This window comes from the organism of the source record quoted next, unplaced genomic scaffold, assembly GCF_019419815.1.
Source record: "Pyrus x bretschneideri cultivar Hongxiangsu unplaced genomic scaffold, Pyrus_bretschneideri_v1 Contig78, whole genome shotgun sequence".
NCBI classification, from domain to species: Eukaryota; Viridiplantae; Streptophyta; class Magnoliopsida; order Rosales; family Rosaceae; genus Pyrus; species Pyrus x bretschneideri.
The window spans coordinates 1452224-1471646 of record NW_025999818.1 but is presented as its reverse complement, the minus strand read 5'-3'; the positions used below and the strand labels follow the sequence as shown (position 1 = coordinate 1471646).

The following is a 19423-nucleotide window of genomic DNA, read 5'->3' as shown; positions in this document are numbered from 1 at the left end:
GATCTAGAGAAAATCTCACATGATTTCTGATGAAGGAAAATACTGGAATGATGGTCAATAACATCGCATCCTCTTAGTCAAAGCAAGTAAAAGACACTTTAAGAACAGTATATATATGGACACAATCAAATCTTAGGACGACGAATTTCTAAGTTGAAAGACAGAAAAAGATGGCCAACAAACACGCTTTGCTTTTTTATAAATAAGTGTGGGATTTAGGATTTCTAGTTTTCTAACATGTATACATATACATAGGGCTGCGTTTAACCGTTTGACAATGGTATCTTTGACACAAAAGAACGTGACCAAAAGTTGATGATTAGGGTATTTGTGACAGAAAAATTTGGCTAATACACTAATCGTGATCTTTTTTATGGATATTTATGAGATGGACCCACATATGCCAGTTAGACGTTCATGCAAATAAGCGTTGGAAATTGAATAGCTCTTGGCATTACTATTGAAATTAGAGCGATTAATGCAAAACAAATTGTCAACAGCAAACATGTGCTCGTGGCACAAACGTAGTACTACAAGTTGAGGTTTTCATGGCCAACAAACCATGCTCGCTGCTTTGGTGATGAGTTGTCTAGTTGCAAACATCAATAATCAAGAGTGCCTTGTGGATATCTAGCTTAAATATGTAGTGCATGTCATGTTTCACTTTTGTCGTTTAGTTTTATATTTTTTTCAATTTTATATTTCTCAAATTGCGTTACCAATCCGTCTGAAGGCTAAATTTTTTTGATAAAATGGCGAGCAATGTATTTCACTTTGGTCGTCTAATGTTCAATTGTTAAATTATATGCTACTCCAATTGCATCATCGCTCACCAATCTCAGTTTATCCTTCCTCAACACTTCCATTTATCTGCAAATTAATTTGAGGTATAATTATCAATGCATATGTGCTAAATTAGCCAAAATCTAAGAAAAAATGGATACGTAATTAAATCTTATGGGATATACAAATAAGATACGTTACAATATTCATCAGAAAAAATTCAATCAATAATAAAAAAAATGTTTACAAAACTAAAAAGTAAAAAAATAAAAAAAACGGTTAAACGACCAAAAGGGAAAATTTAGAGTGAAGCAAAGCCGCACAATTAAAACGAAAAACGTTTTAATCGACAAATTTGTAAATTAAAAATTTGGAAGATGCATGAAAAAGGAGCAAAAAATTTAAAAACTTACGGGTTCAGACAGCCTCCAACAATTGACGAATTTGTAAATTAAAAACTAAATCTTCAACGATCCAAGTGCGCATAAAAACAACATGTCTTTCCGGCCATGGTTGCGCAAGCGATTAATTCAGTGCCTGTATGAAACGTACAACAAGGGGAAGCACATGGCGAGACCAAAGACTAACACTTGGAATTGGCAGACAAGGTTTGGGGAGGTGGGGCCCACACTCAAGTGTGAAAAAGTTCAAAAATCTTGAGCAATAAAGATAAATTAAACTTTCTGCTTTGGACACCCTCGATGGAAACAGATTCGAAATTTGGAAGATATTACAACACAAGGGAAAATTGGACCCCACAAAAGATTATATTTTCAGGCCCACATAAGATCTCCCAAAATTTTCTCTGTGGGCCCCACCCACCCATAAAAGCCTTTTTCAAATTCACGTCCTGGCAGGCTGGCCCCCACCCTCTGCCCTCCTCTTTGGTGTATTGCGCAAGCTTTCATTATTCCAGTCCCATTTTCATGCCTTTGTAGCTACATAGGCATGAAAATTAATCTCATAGGAAATTTATATGTTATTTTTGTTTCTTCAGTTCGGATTGTAGACTGCAACTCGTCTACTTAAAGTTGAAATCGCTAGTAATCGTCAGTCATCTATATAGCGGTGAATTCGTTCTCATTACGGGAGTTTGTATTGCTTTACAACTCGTAATCAGATTATTTTTATTTTTTTAATTATTTATGCAATTCGAATTATGTTATGTACGAAACGTTTGACTGGAGAATCTGACTCTTTATCTTTAATTACAAATTTCTCACAAAGAACTTGTAATAATGGTTAAGAACATTTACTCCGACTTCAAGATTTTGTTTTTAAATTAACCTCTCCTTGCATATCATTTTCTTTAACTTAATGAGGTTAGAAATGTAACCAACACTTAGTATATATCATGAATTTAATAATTGACCAAGAACTTGCAAGTGGTCCTTTATAAGCGTACAGCATACTATTAATTGATTCATTTACTAAAATTGCAAATCAAGTTGTACAAATTAATAAAGTAATTAACTACGTTTAGGGTTAGGGTTTGCAATAACTCTGTTATGTGGTTGAATATCTCTATCCTCGATCTATTTTAGTATTATGTGGTCCCTTAATCCTTACATACGCATAATTTTATAGTAAGGTCGGATTTTGTGCAATCTTTTTTTGCCCTTAAACTTGAGTCTCAAGTATAGTGACACAGCAAACTGATCCGATTTGAGGATCCACATCTTCTCCCATGACCCTACCAAATTATTTGGCAGACTAAATGTACATAAACTGCAGAAAAAGAGATTCAAACTCGAATACAACTGATGGATCACACTGTTTTAGCCAACTTAGTTAAATATAAATGTGTTTAGTGAATCACATCCTATTTTTCCTACGCAAATAACTAGGCATGCATGCAGGATGGATAATAACTTATAAGTAACTTACCAACTGTTAGTTGAAAACAAAACCCTTTCCACAATTTTTTTTTTAGCAACCTGGATGTTACGATGGATACTTTATTTATAATTAAAGAAAAAAAACATGAGTATGAGTGAATACATGCCCCAATTACATTTATCATAAAAAAAAAATAAAAAAAATAAAATATCCTGAATAATATCAGACGATTCAGCACACGACTTCTCAAACCGTTGCAAATACTTCTCAAGATTTATAATTAGAAAGGAGAAAGAAAAGAGAAAAGCCAAATATAGCAACTTAGCAAGCAAAGCTAACCACATTTGTCTTAAGTCCCTAATTCAATCCAATTTTCACCCAAAATCAACTCCTTTTCATCATTATCTTGACCAAATGGGAAAAAGGATCTCCGGATTTCCCTTGGCAATCAAACAAAATCTCAACAAAGAAAATAAAGAAGATCTTGGAGAGAGAAATATGAGTGGTTGTACCAACGCGGTGTAGAGAATCTAGTGAGAGATCACAACAAGAGTAGTACACATGCATGACACATGATACACTATCAACGACATTTCTCTCCGTCTCTCTCTCACTATCTTGCAAAAACAGGTTTGGTCGCTCATTCTCTTCTCATCTAATATATAAACCCATGCACCTAATTGCTTAGAACACCTTGCTCCTGTGGAATAATTACACACCACCTCACACTCATCCATTCATTCATTTCCCCTAAGGCACGCCTATCTCTGTCTCTCTCTCTCTCTCTCTCTCTCTCTCTCAAAAATATAAAAGGTGCACATTGACATTGGTACAAAGAATATACAGCAGCAGCAGCAGCTCACAGAGATTTCTGTGTTCATCAGGCACTTGAAAAGGGTAAATTTTGAGTCATCCGTTAGTTTAACAATGGAGGTGGTAGTGAAGTCAGATGTTGCAGACTTCAAACAACAGCAGCAGCAGCCACAACAACATTTCCATGTATTGGCAGTGGATGATAGCATTTTGGACAGGAAGCTCTTGGAGAGGCTCCTCAGAGGCTCTTCTTATGAAGGTAAACCACTCCTAAACTTCTTAATTAATTAATACAGACCTAAGCGTAGCTAATTTGATTAGAGCAATATGTCTCTCTCTACCCCAAGTTCGACTTCCCCTCCCGTAATTTAGATGAATTCAGTGTATTCGTATAAAAGTTATTTAATTAATTGATTAATGACCTTCCTCTCCACACTCACATATTTTTGGGTTCTTAATTTTCTTTTTCATATAATTTTAAATATAATCAAAACTAAACAGATAGATAGGTATATATATATAGAGCCCATTTATTTTTTGGTTTCTTGGATGACCTTGCATCTAATTATTTGCTAGCTTGCTTTCTGGTAGTCTTATATTTTTAATCATCTGTGTTTTCATTTGTATATATTTTCTGTGGTAGCAGTGACTTGTGTGGACTCTGGGGATGAAGCACTAAAATATCTGGGTTTGCATGATGACCTAAACCAAAGTAGTACAACTTCCTCCTCATCCACTTCCCCTCAGTCATCAGATGTACTGGAGGTGAGATTTCATGATTATCCTTCCACACATTAGCAAAAATATATTATTACATTGTCCAGAATTTAGCCAAGTTGCAACTTAGAGTGGAATATCATGTATAGGAATATAATCTAGTGTAGAATTATCAGAAAGACAGGCCAAAGATCTACTTCCAACAACACAGATATTGTCCATTTGTCCCCAACTTTTTTTTTTTTTTCAAAAATATTGTCTTTAACTTGATAATTACCACCTACACAATCCGTCAGATGTGAGATTTTATCACAAAAGTTAGAGTGGGGTTACAGTGTTTAAATTCTTTTTTTTTTCATAAATACAGTTGATGTGGGATATTTCAACAGCTAATACTGAAATTTTGTGCATTAGGGCCTTTGAAATTAGGCCAAGTGGTAAGACAGTTAAGTCAAAAGTAGAAATTTGTTTAAACTGCACACAATATTGAAGAAGAGTTTACTTGTTCCCAAAATATAACAGACAGATAGATATAATATTGATTTTAGGTTTTAGAATTAAAGCTTAACATGTTCTGACGTTGATGAAGGTTTTAGTACTGATTTTTTAGGTTATTATCTATGTGGAAAATAAGGTTTTTAATTAATTTCTCAATTGAATGGAATGCAGGGAGCAAAAGTCATCAATTTGATCATGACAGACTTCTGTATGCCCGGAATGAGCGGCTATGATTTGCTGAAACGCGTCAAGGTCTTCCACCATTACCGACTTAATTACCATATATATACTTTCTTGTACTATTTTAAATTTTTTGTGAAAAGAAACCACTTGCACATGCTCAAGATCGAATAGAAAAGTTTTGAAGAAGAGTAATACAACGTGACCTGATCTTAGCCGTCCAAGCTTTGTGATTCTAACAAATATATATAACATTCTAAATTAACTCTAGCGTATGCACGATTGATGTTATCAATGTAGATTGAAATAGTCATTGTTTATTAATTAATTTCTAAATGTATGCAGGGATCTTCTTGGAAAGATGTACCAGTGGTGGTCATGTCATCAGAGAATGTTCCTTCTAGAATCAACATGTGAGCCAATTGCTATAATCATTTTCCTTTCTTTGTTATTATATATAGGAGCCTTTAAATGAAAGGATTTCAACTTGTCAAAAATCTGAGAAATAATTGTAGGGTCCACGTCACATTGAATGAGCTTATAGATCATACATATGTAATTGTTTTGTTTGGAAATAATGTGAGTGTGCATTAAATTATTAATTGCAGGTGCTTGGAAGAAGGGGCAGAGGAGTTTCTGTTGAAGCCACTCCAGTTTTCAGATTTGAAGAAGCTTCAGCCTTACCTGCTCAAATCCCTCCGTCGCTATTCTTCAATCGACAGCATTGACAACGGCGACGACGACAATGCCTCGGTGAAGGAGGAGGTTGGTGGTGGTGAGAATGACCAAACTGACCAAACCAAAAGCAGTACTGAGACTAATCATGCCAGGGGTAATACCGTCAACAACAATATTGTTGGTATTAGCAAGAGGAAGGCCCAAACAATACCAGAGAGATCAAGGCCCACGATGAAGGGATTAGCTGTTCTAGTATAATTAATCAAGATTAATCAGTTCTAAGTCAATACACATTTAATTTATTACTAGCGGTGAGTATGTTATACATACTGTAATCAGATTTTCCAAGGATTGAGTGTTTTATCACGCTCCCTCTTTTGAACATGTGGTTTGGTTTTGGCAAAAGAGGGGCGTCGATTCGATTATCTCGAGTTTCAATCCCATAAACTCTCGGAAGGGTTGTCCGAGCGTGTTTTGGTTTCAAACATTTCGCATCCATAAAGATCATCTCTATAAAAAATAATTAATTAAAACTTAGGTTGTTTAGCATTGGTTCTGTGTGTCTAAATAGAAAGCAACCGCAAGAAGGCAAGAAAGCATACACAATTGACTGGGAGAGATGATGAAAAATTACGGTAACTGGGATTCAGAGATATATAATTAACTTGAGCATTTGTAAATTAAACTCCTTCCGAGGGTTTCTTCTACATTAACAAAACTGCACATTGTAACACTTACTGCTATCCCTGAAACTAGTGTACGGACGACGAAAACACCTGCTTTATTCAAAGGGAAACCCAAAAACTAGGGAAGACATAACTACTGATAAGGAAGGAGGGATATGGGAGGTACGTCAGACATTGCTTCCCTTTATGCTCTACCGTTCTCAAAGAAAGAGTTTATATCTCGGCCACCATAATATCCAACTAGTCGCCTCAATGTCTCTCTTCTCCTTGTACAACTGGTTCAGGAAAAGAACATTTTGAGACCCAAGTCCGGACTAGCAACTTCATTCAATTTTTGAAGAATGTAACTATGCTTCAAGAACTTTGTCAAGCTGCGTAAACTAAATACAAAGCTATGGAACAGGCATTTACCTATTTAGAGCTCATCTTTTCCAGATTCTTGTTTCTCGGCCTCTACTTGTTTCTCAATTTTGTCCCGGTTCTTTTCAATGAAAGCAGCGATGGCTTCCTTAGTTCTATCTTCCTCATCATATGACAAGACCTTTCCACTTGCCGTCTTGAAGTACAGAGTCGGGTAGTATTTGACATCGAAGTCACTTGGTACATCATTTGCAGTGGCATCCTAAAAATGATAGCAATGAAGAACAATTAAGAAAAACTCCTTACAAACTAGAATGATCAGCATCTGTAGAAAAGGCTGATAAAGCAACTAGCAGGGTAATAAATCTTACAAATTTTGCAATAACAACATCGGAATCCTTTTCGTATGAGACTGCAACTTCATCCAAAATTGGCGCAAGCTTCTTGCAGTGTCCACACCAAGGAGCATAGAACTCCAGCAACACTGTAGAGTTAACAAAATCACATTATACAAACCAGTCCTGAGAGCAACCATGTGAAGACAACAGCGGAAAACATAAGAGTAGACACTAAGCGGCTATGTGAATTAAATATGTATCAAGTTTAATGGTCTGGCCCAAACAACCATCTGCCTTATTCGAATTTATATGATAACAGACCCTACCATTGTATACAATAACAACAAATAACTGAAGAAGGTGATGACAGAACGAAACACTTGGGATACCAGAAAGATGTGTGGTATAATTAACTCAAAAGCAACCTGTGGAATGCATCGAACCATAGATGATCCCAGCTTAACACTTCAATATAATAGGCAGTTTTTATGTTCTAATGTACATCAAACAATTTGCCCTTGGTCATAGAATAAGATGGTATTCGGAGAAAGTGTTTGTTCTGATCAAGGTATTGAGACTCAAAGGTCTTAAGAAAATCAAATAATTAACAGATAAGCAAAGAAATACTAGTAAGAAAAGACACTTAATAATACAATGCAAGAGTTTCTGTTTGCGCACCATTTTTCCCAGACTTGATGTACTCCTGGATGTTGTCAGCGACTACGACCTTGACAGGCTCATTGTTTGGCTCGGGAATAGGTTCAGACTTCTTGTATGGTGATACTTTCCCATCCTGCGGTTATGTAATTTAGTCAATACGTGTCAACAAATATAGCTTTAATCAAACTTCACTGCAATCAGGTTATAAAGAAAGAGGCAGAAGCCTCACCTTATATTCCATCACCCATGATGTGATGTGATCTGGCTGCAAATTTGGTTTCAAAAACTTTTGGCCATCAGGGGTCTGGATGATGATGAGAGGCACCTGGTCTTCTTTAAGTCCAAAATACTGTTCACAAAAACCGATAGAACATTTAACATGGTCTAAAATATACATGATAAAACGAATCTGGGAACATGAAGACAATTGCAAAGGGTAGTCCAAATGAGAACATTCTAACCTGGAAGGCGCCCTGACTAGCCTCAAGATCTCCAATGAGAAAGCTTATGCCTTCTTTCTTATATTTCTCAGCAACTTCACGATATGTTGATTTAAAAGCATCAGAAGACTCGCCACTGAAGTTCAGAAACAACATGGCCTACCAAGTTCAAAACTGGTGCATTAGAAGACTGCATCACTTATTTTGGAAAGAGAAAAAAGATTGAGATAGAGCATTAGGCTACAACAGAATTACAAGTGAACATGTCATGGCTTAACAGGACATACCAAAAGGAAAACAAAAACAAGCTACGATAGAGCATTCATCTACAATAAATATTTTTAGAAAAATACAGGAACATGTGGATAGAACTTGAGCGACATTGAAAGGGAGATCTGATAATGTAAAGAAAAAACATGATTTTTCGAACACGAATCAACAAGAAGCATCAACTTAATAATAAATAGATAAATAAATCCAAATCATGTCCATAGTATATACCTTCTCATTTGGATTGTTAAAGAATTTGACAACAAAAGGGTGATTGGTTGGGTCATTGTTGAATTCTGTAATAAGTGGCAAACTAGATTCTTCAACAAACTTCTCTAGAGCATCCACATGAAAATCCTGCAAGCATGATCACTTCGGTATTACATTTACTGTCCATAATACCTAAAACCAAAGCATGACAAACTGAATCCAAACAGGAAAAAGTGCAATATACCTCAAAATCAATAAAAAGTTCATCAAATGGCTTGAACAGCCTAACTACGGGTCCAGACACTGATGAATCACCACGAGGAAGGAGCTTAGCATCGAGAGTGTGACCAAATTCATAATCAGAACGCAATTTCTCAGCCAGAGCTGAGAAGTTATTATACACCTCTCCAGAGAACTCCTTGAACACACCAACCTACAAATATACGAAATGAGTAGTTATGCCATCTGATGCTCCTCAAAAGATTACATCGAGCTAGGAAACATAAACAGACATTGAACACTTACAATAACGATCTTCTTGTCGCCAACAAGAGTAGTTGCCTCATCAGTTGTCTTGATTTCGGCAGAAGCCGGACCACTCTGCTTCTTCAAATATTCAACAATACCCTCAGCTTCACGAGGACCCTTGTATTCTTGGATGGTCTTCCCACCATTTCTTAGAATCTTAATTGTGGGAAATCCCTTCACCTCGTAATCAGAAGCAAGTCCTTTGTTTGCCTCTTCATTGGCATCAACCTTTGCTAGAATGACTGGTGGGTCATTTTTACTCAAAATCGACGCAGCTTTTTCAAACTACCCAAACATCAAGCAAACTAAAATGTCAGAATAAGCAGAAGATACATGGTTTCTTAATTGAAATGCAGAATTGGTGAGAAATAAACATTCAACAGCTTAATTTCGTACCTCAGGAGCGAGCTTCTTGCAGTGGCCACACCTATAAGAAACATAGACAGCAAAATTAACACAACAATCTATCAGAAAAGTACCAATAAAAAAAAAATCAAATCGAAAACTGAAAAGCATATCGGTATCTCATTTCTTCAGCACAGATAAGCACTTTCCGCATGCATGTTGCTCCGATATATTTTTCGCAATTATAATCCGAAAATTCAATAATAAAACGCTAAATCGACCATCAAACCACTGCATGCAGATGCAGTAAGCTCCAAATTCACCAGCACAACACAAGAATTCACTTATATAACATCAATTTTCAACCGTGAAATCAAATCCATAGCAATTCCTCATAAATCGCCTAATCAAAAAAGTCGAAAACATGAATTCGGAAAAATTTCAGATCCAATCACAAAACGCCAAACACAAATCAAACGAAGCAAGAGAAACAACGAAGATCGATCAAATCATAATCAACGTAAACAGAATCAACGGTGAAAACTGAGCGCGATGCGAATTGCATACCAGGGGGCGTAGAACTCGACGACGATGAAGTCGTGCTTGCTGACAGTGTCATCGAAGTTGGAGCTGTCGAGAGTGAGGACGTACTCCTTCGATTCCGCCTCCTCTGCGCGGATCGCGGTGGCGAACACGGCGAGGAGCAGAAAGAAGCAGAGCGAAACCCTAGAAGACGACGCCATTTCCGTTTAGCCTTTTCTGAGGGCTGCTTTGGTCTATGGAGGTCTCTGAGAGTCACTTTCTGGGCGGAGGGGGATTAGATGGGGCGTGAAGTGAGAGAGAGAGAGAGAGAGAGAGAGAGAACGTGAGATCTCGGGTTAGAGAGAGAGCGAGACAAACATGGTAGTCACACGTGACAGTCTCTTGGATATTTTCCTTCTCTGTACTCACGCGTGTGGGTATATGGAGTGTGCACGCGCTACATGCCGTCAACTTAACACGTGGAGGACACTGACTGGTTAGACATTGTCACAGGGAATGCTAATTGGAATTTGACTCGCAAAGATGGCAAGTGCATCTCCTTTTTCAACCGGATTTGGTACGTAATTAAAAATGGTAAAGATGAAGAATTTCAAAGCTCTCGACCACTTAATCTAATAGCCTTAATAGAAAAGATTCGGAGCATAAAGATGCAGCCAGGTATACTGTAGTGACAAGATTCAACTAATAGAAATGGCACACGTCAGAGAGAATTCTAGGTCACGTGAGAACAAATAGACATGTTAAGTATTAAATTTGGGGAAGAGATCTCATCCAAATCTCTCCTATCAAATCCTAGAAATTTGAAGATCCGAATTCTTAAAATTTGATCCAACGACTAAAATTATTATAATTTTTAGAATGATCCCTACTTGTAACCTTTTAATTAAATTTCAAGGATTCGAATCTCTTAATTCCTAGGATTACCGAAAATTTTCGGGACGCGAATTTGAAGACCAATCCCAAACCAAATTTTCGGGAATCCCAAATTTCGGGAATCCCGAAATATTTTCGGGATTTTGGGACAAATCGGGAATCCCAAATTGAAATATGAAATTATGAATTGTTCTTCAAATATATAATTCAAGAACACATTCATGAACTAGGAATTTCATTTCATTCACACTACCATTTAATTGAACACTGGCATGCTTGACTATTTTTATCATAGTCAAAATTTAAATTAATTAAACCCTTTTTGCAATCTGTTGAGAGACAAAAGAATCAAGCATTCTGAAATCATCAGCCCTGGTAGCAGCAATAATAAAATCCACATGAATATCAAACAGAATATGAAAAATATGCAAGGTGTAGGGCATTCCAGGTTGCCGAGTATGAATTAGAAACTACTAGCATCAATTATAAAAGAATAATATATATATATGTATAAATATATATATACATATATATATATATATAAAATAATAATGATAGGAGATGCGGATGTCTTCCCTTAAATCTGCGGGCTCGTTCGTATACGATAGAAAATGGTATCTGATTAGGCACTGCTTTAATTGAATTTTTCCTGATTTTTAAGTTCTTTTTTTTTTTTTTTTATTAATTTTTTTTTTTATAACAAAGAGGTTGGTGCATTATTATTATTTTTTTACTTTTTAGCTAAAATAGTATTTGATATTGGAATAATTTCTCACTTTAGTCTTTAAGATTTAAAATCGATAGAACTGATTCCTAAGTTTGTCCACCGTTAATCATTTATTCATTCTGTTTAAACAAGGAGAAAAAGACAAAAATAGCTTCAATTTTAGTCAAATTATATTGATCCATTATTTATTATATTGAGGGTAAATTTGCCGATTTGGTCCTTATTTAACAGAGATTTTTCAAGAAATGACCAAAATAACGGTGGACAAACTCAGGAACCATTTATATCGATTTCAAATCTCAACGACCATAGTGAAGAATTATGTCAATCTCATAGACCATTTTGGCAAAAAAGTTTTTTTTTTTTTTGAACATACAATATCGTTTACACTAAAGGGGGGAGTATGCTTAGCCTCATAATGGGCTAGCAATAATGTGGTTCAAATTCGCCTTTGGCGAGAATTGAACCTAAGAGCTCTCACTTACAATTGAAGAGGAATATCACTAGACTGTAGTACTAAATGGTGCCTCTTTTGTTTTTAAGACCCTCCAAAAACAACTTCGACTTTATAATTTTTTATTAAAAAAAAAAAAAAACAGCTTTCTTCGTTTACCATTAAGAGAAAATATTAATTTGAAACACTAAAAAAGTCTGTATTTATGGAAAATTCAATATATACTAAAACTCATTTAACACTGATTATAAGCACAGTGTGCTTTCAGTTTTGTCTCTGTTAAATTTGTGTTATTACATTTTTGCCATTGACAAAATTGCACATTCCTCCTGCTCGGCATTTTTACGAATAAAAAGCTTCTAAGCTTCTACTCCAATTCAATTTCCTCCCCCACATTAAAATTCATTTAGCATTGATCCATTATTCATAAGCACAGTGTGCTTCCTGTTTGCCCCTATTAAATTTGTGTTATTATATTTTTGCCACTGACAAAAATTCTCTTCCTCCCTCACCTTTTTCTTTAACTCGACATTTTTACAAATAGAAAGGCTTATAAGTAATAGGAGCATATTTATGCGACTTTGTTTGTTTGTTTTCTTGCATTTACATAGTTAGTTTCCATTTATTATAGTGTTTTAAGCTATTTTCGTATGTTTGTAGGTCCTAATGGTAAAAGGAGAAAGAAAGTGCATTTTCAAGCTATTTGGAGTAGTTTTGGGCATGGAATGGATAGCTTGCATATGGGGCAAGGTCGATGGACGAAATTGAAGTCAAAAGAGGCTAGGAATATGCTACAAATCTGGAAAAACAAGTTTGAGACAAAGAAGATAAGGAAAGAGCAAGAAATACGGAACATTATCCAAACAACCTTATCTTATCCAAACCTTATCCTATCCTAATCTTGTTCCACCTTAATTTCAGCTGCAAAGAGGACTTAATTTCATATTTATACACCTAAATATATGGTTCTAGAAGGTCCTATCTGTTCCTACAAAGGTGTCGCACCCTTTCATCCCTTTTCTTCTAGAAATCTGCCACAATACCCTTTCTAGAAGGCCTATTCCTAATTCCCAACTTTGTGCCACACCTTATGGCCCTTTACCCTCTTGGATTCTGAATTGAATTGGCCTTATTTCTTGTGGATTTGGATTGTGCAAAGCCTTTTCAGAAATTAATTAGGTTTTGACCCTTTTTTTGAGGCCCAAGCCTTGTGCCGCACCTTAGTCCTTCTCCCACCTGATTTCTACCAAACCCTAGACCTAATTCTGATTTCCCTAGGGTTTTGCAGTGCATCATACATATATATACAATTATGCCACACCAAATAGGGGGAGAACTTAGAGAGAAAATCAGAAAATTCAATTTGTGTCGCAGCAAGGAGAAAGAAGGGAGGGAGGAGCCTTTGTGCCGTGCCTATGCCTAACCTTTTGGGAGTGTTGGAGCATCTCTGGGTGTCTTCTATCCTTGTTTTAGTTTTACAATTATGTTGATTTCGTTGTTAATTTCTGCATCATGTGGAACTAATTTCTTCGGTTTCAAAAGAAGGAAGGGAAGAGCCTTTTTACAATTATGTTGATTTCGTTGTTAACTTTTTTGGTTATGTTTAATTGCATGACTGTTAAAGAAAGTGACAAACATGGATGGAAGTTTGATATGCTCTTTGGTTTATGCTTAGTTGTAGTTGTCGTTTACGAATTCACATGTAATCACAAAAGAAAAAATCAATTTTTGTGACATGCTTGAAGGAATGAATTCAAACTAACGCTACAACCCTGAGAGATTTGAGCCTAAACGTTCTTTGGAGAGTTATTAATCTATGAATTCTTGTTTTCTAAAGTCGTTGCATGATCTCATTATTTCTTTGCTTGGTTGCTACTTAGATGCGCTTCATCACTATAGTTCCAAATACAAGAACTCATGCCCATTTCATTCAAAGCATAAAATTGAGTGCATAACATAAAACAAGATGAAGTTGTTTAGTTTAAGCCCAGAGCCAAAAAGCCTCACCCTTTGCATTGTATTGTAGGATTAACCCCTTTGAGCCTTATTTAGCCTATTTTCTTTGTTAGCCACATTATCCTTACCTAGCCTAGATTAGGACTATCCATACCCTTGTTCTTAAAAAATAGTAGAGCATGACTTAGAGGGAGTTTCTTTTGATCTACAATATGCAGAAGAACAAGTGTGGGGGAAAAGGTTTTTCATTTTAAAATCTATGAAGTTGTGTTTAGTGTGCCAAAAGAAAGAAAGGGCACGAAAGAAAAAAAGAAAGAAAAAAAAAAGTGAAAAAGAAGAAAAAGTTGAAGAAAAGAAAGAAAAAGAGTGGAAAATAAGTGAGAATGAACTTACAAGTATTGGTTGTTGAAGAAAGGGTCCAAAAGTTTGAATCTGGCCCTAAGTGTTGTTTGAAGTTTCCCTTTGTGTTCAAAGTTGATTTTTGCATTCAAAAGGAAATTCCAAGTGTTTATTTCATTACTTTGCTTAAGAACTTTTGTTTATCCTTAACCTTTCTTTGTTAGCCAATACCTTAGCCCCATTACAACCCTTTGACTTCTATCTTGATTGTTATGTGGAGTTTAAAATTGGTATGAGCATAAGGAATCCCTGGTTCCCGCGTCTAAGTAGTGGCATTTCATTCATGAGATCATATCATATACATGTTAATAATTCAAGAAAATGCCTTCTTTGATTATACATATGTGAGTGTTAGTCTACATGTTTACATCTATCTTCTCACATATACCTAGTGTAGGGAGTGTAGTCAAAAAATCTGTGTGAAAATAGAGAGTATATCCAGTGAGGAATTGAGGGAATTCTCTAAGGCATGTTACTACGTTCAAAATGTTGTTTTAATTGATTAAATGTGAGCTAGTGAGTGGTAACTACTGTTAAGTATATGCTCGAGGGTAGGAATAGCTAAAATATGTGGGAGTAGTGATTTTTAACATGTCATGTTGCATTGGAAATCCTTGAGGTAAATGTTGGAAGGTTTAAGTTGTGTTTTGTTTGTTTTGTTTTGCTCGAGGACTAGCAAAAACTAAGTGTGGGGGAATTTGATAGGAGCATATTTATGCGACTTAGTTAGCTTGTTTTCTTGCATTTTCATAGTTAGTTTCCATTTATTATAGTGTTTTAAGCTATTTTCATGTGTTTGTAGGTCCTAATGGCAAAAGGAGTAAGAAAGTACATTTTGAAGCTATTTGGAGTAGTTTTGGGCATGGAATGAATAGCTTGCATATGGAGCAAGGTGGATGGACGAAATTGAAGTCAAAAGAGGCTTGGAATATGCTACAAATCTATAAAAACAAGTTTGAGACAAAGAAGATAAGGAAAGAGCAAGAAATATAGAACATTATCCAAACAACCTTATCTTATCCAAACCTTATCCTATCTTATCCTATCCTAATCTTGTTCCACCTTAATTTCAGTTGCAAAGAGGACTTAATTTCAGATTTATACACCTAAATATATGGTTCTAGAAGGTCCTATCTATTCCTACAAAGGTACCGCACCCTTTCATCCATTTACTTCTAGAAATCTACCATAATACCCTTTCTAGAAGGCCTATTCCTAATTCCCAGCTTTGTGCCACACCTTATGGCCCTTTATCCTCTTGGATTCTGAATTGAATTGGCCTTATTCCTTGTGGATTTGGATTATGCAAAGCCTTTTCAGAAATTAATTAGGTTTTGACCCTTTTCTTGAGGCCCAAGCCTTGTGCCGCACCCTAGTCCTTCTCCCACCTGATTTCTTCCAAACCCTAGACCTAATTCTGATTTCCCTAGGGTTTTGCCATACATCATACGTATATATACAATTATGCCGCACCAAATAAGAGGAGAACTTAGAGAGAAAATTAGAAAATTCAATTTGTGCCGCAGCAAGGAGAAAGAAGGGAAAGATGAGCCTTTGTGCCGTGCCTATGCCCAAGCTTTTGGGAGTGTTGAAGCGTCTCTAGGGTGTTTTCTATCCTTGTTTTAGTTTTACAATTATGTTGATTTCGTTGTTAATTTCTGCAATCATGTGGAACTAATTTCTTTATAGTTGGAGGTGAATTCGAAGCCATGATTATATGTTTTATATGAATTGATTACATCCAGTTATTGTTTCTTGAGTCTTGAATGTGATTTGCTTATCTGAGTTATCAAAACTTGTTTATGTATGTTGATTGAGGATCGATACTTGGTTTGCATGCATGAATTTGATGCTAGAATATAAGGGAGTTTCACGTAATAGTTATTCGCTTATATTCACATGTAGTGGAAGTCACTAGTCATGATTGTGTTAAGTGAATCCTTGGCAGAAATCTCATGCATTTCATAGTGATGAATGCCTTGTCAATGCTTATGATTTTCATAGAACTTAATGACTTTTGATATGTATCTCTGTCATGCGTTTCATATAAAGAACTTGAGAAAGATAATTTGATTGTAATGTGTATTCATTCAATTCAATGAAATAAGGAAAATCTGATGGTTGGTTGTGTGATGCAATTAACTTTAGGTGTTGTCATTCATAGTCTAAAGAAATAATAACTGGAAATTGGTTTGTATGCATATATCATGTGTGGAGAAGAACCCTCTAACTAGCCTTTCACCCATTCAATTCACCTAATTTCGTGTCTAACCTGTTTAGTTTGCAATCTGATTAGTTTAATTAATTCGTCCAAAGTAATCCCGCCTTTTATGAAGTGTGTTAGATTAGTTAGAAAAATGTTTGAATCTGTCCAATTTAGTGTTTTGAGTCTTACTAGTCTAAAATTCATCCAAATAACTCCTTAGAGTCTCTTTTGAGTCTATTTGCTAGTATTGTGTTGTTTAGAGTCTGTTTAGTATGTTTTGAGTTTTTAGTGTCTAGTTGAGTGTTTCTAAGTCTAGTTTAGTGTTATTGAGTCTAATTTGAGTAGATTAGCATCCCTAGTTAATCCCCAATCTAGAACAATCCCTACTTACATATATACTACAATTGTCAACAATAGGGTTTAATTTGTGTGTCAAGTTAATTTTCACATCAAATTTTGGCGCTTTTGCCGGGGATTAGCAAAATTGCTAATCTTCCCTTAGTTAGTGCCGTGTGTTTCTCTTTGTTTCTGTCCGTGTGTTTTTGTTTTCTTTTCTGATTTTATTTTGTTTTGTTTGCTTTGTTTTAGGTACTAGTTTATGACTCGTAGTTCTCAACCTGTTCGTGAGCATATATTGGAGTTTGACGACGATTTTGATCGAACGTTGAGAAGAAAGAGGAGGCATCCAGAACCTAGTCCACCTAGTTTTGAAGCCGAATCTGAAAAAGAAGAAGTGGAAGAGGAAGAACAAGCCATGGCTGCGAATAATCGAATAATCAAGGAACTTTCAGCCTTGGGATTAGACAATGTCGTGCCTTTATGCATTCAATATCCTAAGGCAACTCAAGGCAAGACCGATGAGTTCGAATTGAAGTCTAGCTTGTTGCACCGCATTCCGAAATACCATGGGCTGTCCATGGAAGATCCAAACAAGCATCTTAAGGAATTCGAAGTGGTTTGTTCAAGTAATAGTTATTCGCTTATATTCACAAGTAGTGGAAGTCACTAGTCATGATTGTGTTAAGTGAATCCTTGGCAGGAATCTCATGCGCTTCATAGTGATGAATGCCTTGTCAATGCTTATGATTTTCATATAACTTAATGACTTTTGATATGTATCTCTGTAATGCGTTTCATAGAGAGAACTTGAGAAAGATAATTTGATTGTAATGCATATGCATTCAATTCAATGAAATAAGGAAAATCTGATGGTTGGTTGTGCAATGCAATTAACTTGGGGCGTTGTCATTCATAGTCTAAAGAAATAATAACTGGAAATTGGTTTGTATGCATATATCATGTGTGGAGAAGAACCCTCTAACTAGCCTTTCACCCATTCAATTCACCTAATTTCGTGTCTAACCTGTTTAGTTTGCAATCTGATTAGTTTAATTAATTTCGTCCAAAGCAATCCCCCCTTTTATTAAGTATGTTAGATTAGTTAGAAAAGTGTTTGAATCTATCCAATTTAGTGTTTTGAGTCTTACTAATCTAAAATTCGTCCAAATAACTCCTTAGAGTCTGTTTTGAGTCTATTTGCTAGTATTGTGCTATTTAGAGTCTATTTAGTTGAGTGTTTCTAAGTCTAGTTTAGTGTTATTGTGTCTAATTTGAGTAGATTAGCATCCCTAGTTAATCCCCGGTCTAGAACGATCCCTACTTACATATATACTACAATTGTCAACAATAGGGTTTAATTTGTGTGTCAATTTAATTTTCACATCAATAAGCTTCTAAGCTTCTACTCCAATCCAATTTCCTTCCCCACACCGAATCTTATGTGACACACCCTAACAGAGTTGAGTCATGTTGGCCGACACCCGAATGTGACGTAACCAAAAAGGAAAATGATGCATAAGAAAAATATGGATAAATTTAAAACCAAAGTTAACATTTATTTAATCTAAAGTAGATAGTGCGCAGTAGTGGGAATAACCTATAAAACATAATTGTTCAGAGCATAGATGGCAGTACAACACAAGTAATGCAGTCGAAACTAGTTAAAGTACTTATTACACAACCCGAAAAAGGTCCTACATTTATTTAGGGATAAGTCAAAACCGCCGGAGATTCCTTGTATGCCACAAAGAATTCATCTATCTAAGTCCTAGAAGGGTGAAAAACAAAAGGGTGAGTGGGTAAAAACAAAGCTTTATAAAACACATTTATTTTCTGAACATACTAACCCCTCGCCGTAAAACCTATATGGTTTCTAGAAAATCATACTATAATAAGTATGAAATCAACTGTAAATCAACAATAAATCCATAAATACGCCAAATCACAACATCTCAACAGTAGCATAATAAAATCAGGTGCTCATCAACCTATGCTAACACACGAGTTCATGTAGATAAGTTATGCCATGAACACTACTGTGTGTAATCATAATATACGCTCTAGTACTACAATCAAGCGAAGATTGGCGCTAGGCGCATCACATACAAGTTGGAGTTGCCTATTGCAACCTGTACAACAAGACTGGCACCTACAACGGATCCAAGGTAAGGGTACGGTGCGATGTGAACATACACGTGATGCTTGGCCCTGGCCCAGGCGAGTACTACACCGATGCAAGCATGCATGATGAGCAAGTAATATGTATAAGAACATGCCATGACAATATATAAATCTCAACATCATAATAGCATTTTAAAAATTAAATAAACCAAGGCATATCGGCATAATATAAGTCTCAAAGCATTTGCAAAAACTATAAAGCTTTATATATATATATATATATATATATATATAAACAAATGCCCACTCACTAATATGTCGATGGATCATAGCCTCCTAGCCTTGTTTATCCTCGCAACTCCTCAGGGTAAGTCTCACCTATATGTGAAATAACTTTACTAATTAATTAATTGGGACATAAACTAAAAGGCTAGGAAAATCCCTCATAGTTTGCTTAAAC

The 19423-nt window shown here is 35.7% G+C and overlaps 2 protein-coding genes across 4 annotated transcripts; one reads left to right on the top strand and one right to left on the bottom strand.

Moving 5' to 3' along the window:
- The first annotated feature begins 3105 nt into the window (after positions 1–3105).
- LOC125472953 (two-component response regulator ORR9-like) lies at positions 3106–5993 on the top strand. 3 transcript variants are annotated; one of them, XM_048575119.1, is made up of 6 exons: positions 3106–3252; positions 3507–3694; positions 4082–4200; positions 4822–4902; positions 5176–5243; positions 5439–5993. In XM_048575119.1, exons 1-6 carry the CDS (start codon positions 3188–3190, stop codon positions 5764–5766), a joined length of 849 nt encoding a protein of 282 aa, XP_048431076.1. In that variant the 5' UTR covers positions 3106–3187; the 3' UTR covers positions 5767–5993. The 3 variants fall into 3 exon arrangements, with proteins under 3 accessions (XP_048431076.1, XP_048431079.1, XP_048431077.1); XM_048575122.1 differs by having other exon boundaries at positions 3244–3377; XM_048575120.1 differs by lacking the exon at positions 3106–3252 and having other exon boundaries at positions 3278–3694.
- Positions 5994–6161: 168 nt separating this feature from the next.
- Positions 6162–10142, bottom strand: LOC125472952 (protein disulfide-isomerase-like). Its single transcript, XM_048575118.1, has 11 exons — positions 9913–10142; positions 9397–9427; positions 8998–9285; positions 8717–8905; positions 8494–8619; positions 8014–8151; positions 7782–7901; positions 7571–7685; positions 6926–7038; positions 6606–6816; positions 6162–6469 (listed from the first exon to the last, which is right to left on the bottom strand). Exons 1-10 carry the CDS (start codon positions 10086–10088, stop codon positions 6610–6612), a joined length of 1503 nt encoding a protein of 500 aa, XP_048431075.1. The 5' UTR covers positions 10089–10142; the 3' UTR covers positions 6162–6469; positions 6606–6609.
- Between the last annotated feature and the right edge of the window lie 9281 nt (positions 10143–19423).